Source organism: Penaeus japonicus, unplaced genomic scaffold, assembly GCF_977035675.1.
Source record: "Penaeus japonicus unplaced genomic scaffold, GWHDUDI00000001_assembly GWHDUDI00000027, whole genome shotgun sequence".
Taxonomy (NCBI): Eukaryota; Metazoa; Arthropoda; class Malacostraca; order Decapoda; family Penaeidae; genus Penaeus; species Penaeus japonicus.
In genome coordinates, this window is record NW_028234429.1 from 1,068,817 (window position 1) to 1,073,816 (window position 5,000).

A 5,000-nucleotide genomic window follows, 5' to 3' on the forward strand; every position below is an offset into this window, starting at 1 on the left:
GAGAGAGAGCGAGACGAGAGCTCTTTATTGGGTCATTTAGCTGCGAAGTGGATCATTAGCCGAAAACAGGAATGTTAATGGTTTAATCAAAATAACGGAGACGTTGGCTGGCGTCTTGCAGCGCCCCGATAATGAATCAGTAGAGAGCGCCGGGCTATACTAAATTATCAAGAGAGCTGCTGGGCTAAAACTGAATTATTCATCGGGCTGGCATGCAACATGTGGCGGGCTGGGGGGCTATCATAGACCGGTCGATTATGTGTTATTTCCCCACACTGAAGCCGAAAAAATTATAGTTCACTTGTGATTAAAAGGAGGGCGAAAGAATGAAGAGAAGAAAGAATGAATGAATGAATACGATTGATTTTTGGCTTCGTGCATAATACATTTGTTCTTTTGGAGGCTAATCAGAGAGAGTGAATGACAAAAGTTTAAAGGTTTAAAGGGGCATTAGAGCCGAGAATGAGCGAGATTCTGGGAAGCCGCATTATAAATAAGTTATTTTTCTCGAAAATACTTTACCTCTCTCATCTTTCTATACTTAAGTTTTATAAAGGAAAAAAAAAGAGAAAAAAAAAGAAAGAAAGAAAAAAAACACTACATACATATAAAACCTGATAGCTGCGAAAATGTTAAATTGTCCAACGACTGACATTTTAGCTTTACTTAAACCGAACGCTGTACTGCATCGCAAGGCCACATCTCCATCTGCCATTGTGCATAATCTGCCCCATAATACAAGAACCCAAACAAAGCAGAACCCAAGCGCCCACGCTCCTTTACAACAAGCGCCCACGCTCCTTTATAACAAGCGCCGCCTAGTCCTCACACCTAATGAACCCCCAATAACATCTACCTCTGTTATCGACACACCTCATAGCTCCTCATTAAGCCTACCTCCCTTATCCAAACTCCTCATAACACTAATGCATCTACCTCTTCTGGCTGTATATCTCGCTACCTCCCGTCCCCCCCCCTGCCCCCACCCACATCGCGCCCCCTCCCCCCCTGGACGCCGAGCAAATAGGTATCATTCAGCTAATATACGACGCTGTGCAGGATATTAATGGCCGACGCACAGGGAGCGAGTGCTCATGTGCACGTGTGTGTATGTGTGAATGTCTTTATGTGTGTGCGTTCATATGTGTGCAATATGTGCGTTTATACGTGCAATAATGGGTGTCTGTGTAACATTATGTATCTGTGTGTGTGTGTGTGTGTGTGTGTGTGTGTGTGTGTGTGTGTGTGTATCTGTGTGTGTGTGTGTGTGTATGCGTGTGTGTGTGCTGTTCGATGCTCAGATACAGTACTAAGGAAAGTTTCTTTATGGTCTTTTCACAGCCAGTAAATAATATTTGCTGCACACATGCAGTCAGTCTTTATATATATATATATGTGCATGTGCACATATATATATATATATATATGTACACACACACAGACACACATATATATATATATATATATATATATATATATATGCGTGTGCACATACATATACACACATATATAGATAGTTAGATATATAGATAGATAGATGTATTGATGTATAGGAAGAAGATGAATAGATAGATAGATAAATGGATAAATATAATTATTGATATAGATGCATAGTTGTATGTATGTATAGAATATAATGTATTTTACTTTCTAATCGCCCCTTCCCTCCGCTACAGCACGAGCGTCGTCATTCAACAATCATTTACATTCACTGAAATTCTCCCTTGTTGCCTCGCTCCCTCACAGAGAGACAAGAGCAACGACCGCAAAGTGACCCTGAAGGAAGTGTCCCTCAAGACGTCCGGGAAATACAAGTGCGAGGTGTCGGCTGAAGCCCCGTCGTTCCACACAGACTCTGGAGCTGGAGAACTACTCGTCGTCCGTGAGTTGACTTGGCCCGGTTTCCCTTCTTTGTTTACTGGTCGGTTGTGAGAGGCTCGAACTCTTATTTCCTGCCCTTTTTGTTTACTTCTGTGAGGCGACTCTGCTCCGTCGCCCTTCCTTTTTTGTTTATTTAGTCGTCCGTGAGTTGACCCTGCTCTGTTTCCCTCCATTTACGTATTTACGGATCGTGTCGTTTCGGGCGGAAAGTTGCTCTTGTTCACCCTAAAATATCACGGCCTTTAGTGACCTTCCAGTAATATCTAACGCGTGTGATGTTTTAGTTTGGTCTTCGTCTTCGCCTTTATGTATTCGGACGTGTGTGTATATGTATGCTCAGTTTATTTACGTTTTTATCGCACCTCTGGAAACTATAATCATTTTCTGTTCTCTCAATTGTAAACAGCAAGTTATCGTACCTCTCGCTGGTAAGTTATCGTACGCACCGGTGCGTGTCTTGTTCCCAGTTGCTCGACATTAGTCTCTGAGCTCGTACATCTATCCAGAGTTGTTATACCATAATCCGGCGCTGCCCGGCGTTGAATCTATTGCAGTTATAGTTCCCTAGTTTGACTATCTCATGAAACAGAAATGTATGACATCTTGTTTTTCGCCAAGACTCTTTTTTATAGAATGGTAGCTTTCGGTGGTTCACTATTCCGATGTTAATATGCTGCTTGCCTCCATATCTGTTTTTGTTTGGGATACCAAAGGCTCTTTTATTAGCTTTGTGATCATCAAATGCGCAGCTTTTGTTTATATGCATACAGGGAAAAAAAATACAATCAACTTCCACACACACAAAACAATAATCATGATGATAGCGGCGGTGATGATCATAACGAGAAAGACTGATGCTGATAATAATAACGGTAATATTGATATTGATGATAATGATGAGGATGGAAATGAAGATGAAGATACGGCTTCACGTCCCGAATCCCCTTGCAAGATCATGCAAGAGCAAGGGCGACGTCTTCTTCAGGTAGACACCGGACCTCAAATACCCTGTCCGGCAGAGCGGGAACTCGCTAGCTCGGGGACTCTCCTCGTACCGCAACGGCCACTGCTGCTACTAGTAGTATTAATGATTAGGATAAAGTTGATGATAATGATGGTGATGATGAGGATGGTGATAGTGGTGATGATGATAATGATGATGATGATGATGGGGATGATGAAAATGATGATGATGATAATAATAATGATGATGAGGATGATAATAATGAGGATGATGATAAAGATGATAATAATAATAATGAGGATGATGGTGTTGATGATGGTGGATGATGATATAACAAAATTTATTAATGATGGCAATAGCAACAAAAAACAAATGATAATGATAATAATAATGGTGATAATAACAATAATAGCATTACTGCTATCACTATAGATATTAACATCAGTGATAACAAAAATAATGCCAATAGTAATACTGCTGCTACTATAACTACTACTACTGTTAATGAGGATATTAATGATGATAGTAATCATAACAACAATAATAGGAATCAATATCAGTATAATCATTATTATTATCCAAATTAGTAGTAATAGAAGTAGTAGTATCAGGATCATCATCATCATCTTCGTTATCACTATTATCATTATCATTATCAATTCAATTATTGCTATTGTTATTATTGCCATTATCATCATCACATTTATTATCAGCAGCATCAGTATAATAATTACTGTCATTATTAGCATCATTATTAGCATCATTATAATCATTATCGTCACTGTCATTATTTTCAACATCATTATCATCATTGTTCTTATCATAATAATTATTATAATTACTTCTCGTTATCATTATAATAATCATTATTATTACTTATCATCATTAATACTATTATTATTATCATTATTATCATCATCATTATTGATGTGTCATCATCATCATCATCGTCATCGCCATCGTCATCATCATCATCATCAGAAATCGTCCCTTTTCGTCTTCGCACCTCCCAGGCTTCGAATATTCCAGAAGAAACCGAAGAGATAAACTCATCGCAAAGAAAATTAAAGGAAGGAGGGAGGGCGGGGGAGGGGGAGGGGAGAGGGAGAGGGAGAGGGGGAGGGGGGGAGACAAAGGGAATCTGAGCGTGGAAATACGAGACTCTGAGTCCGCTGTGCCTCAGCCTCTGGTTTATAACACGGCCGCCCTAACTCTCGGCTTGAAGGCGGCCCGAGATTCATGTATTCACTTTTCAAAACTGAGCCGAACTCTCCTCAGTCACCGCGAAATTTGAAGTCTCGAACCGCACACTTTATTTGACTCTTTTTTCTTTTCTTTTCTTTTCTCGAGAAGTTACAGGGGCCCGTCGGAATTCTTAGGGAAAATATGGGGTCTGAATTATCGCCATTAACTCGGCCGATGAGAGTTTTTGCCTTCGACTTCCTCCCTCTCGGGGATTAACACCTAGTTGTTTATCCTGCCGACTCGCCCGTGTTGTGTCGGGAACGGTGTCGTTAGTGTGAGTTATAATGTGCCGATAATCGTGCGATATATCCGAATACAGTCTCCCAGCCAGCACTTGGTGAGTTCTGCTATTTCCAAGTGAGTGAGTTAACTCGGTCGGGGCGATGTGCAGCCCCGACTGAAGTCAGAATATCGTTATTCTTTTGACTTCTTCGCATTTATATAAATTTGAAATGAAACACAAACAAGAAATGTGGATAGAAGTCAACGGCTTTCCTCCCGCTGAACCCGGAGCTGAATTATTAACTTCTGTCGGAAAAGTCCATTTTCTCTCTGATGTTTCGCTTTTTAACTGCATTGTTTCTTCCTGGTCTACAGCCCAATTGGGCGGACACGGTTGGGGGATAAGGGTGTCTTTAAGGTGTCTCGTTTTGTGTTATGAATTGTGGATATATATAATTAAAGAAGGTGTTGATTTTACTAGTTTTTTTATGCGCATATAACAACTTTGAAATCCAATAAGAAGATCAAACAACCTGGTTCATTCAAACAGACATCGAGAAAAATGACTTGCATATCTTACGAACCCACAGCACGACAGGAAATCCCTCTGACCTCTGACCCCTCCCACGTCTGCCATCCAAGCCACATCATGAGCCTCGCACTGATCCAATTACGACCTCAGTTGACC

At 40.6% G+C, this 5,000-nt stretch overlaps 1 protein-coding gene across 1 annotated transcript in view; it reads left to right on the forward strand.

Annotated features, from left to right (window-relative positions):
• LOC122256228 (uncharacterized) overlaps positions 1 to 5,000 on the forward strand; it is a 45,725-nt gene that overhangs the window by 145 nt on the left and 40,580 nt on the right. The window contains exons 2-3 of the mRNA XM_086552464.1: positions 661 to 860; positions 1,747 to 1,882. Coding sequence (XP_086408590.1) covers positions 661 to 860; positions 1,747 to 1,882 — 336 coding nt within the window. The remainder of the gene's footprint in view (positions 1 to 660; positions 861 to 1,746; positions 1,883 to 5,000) is intronic.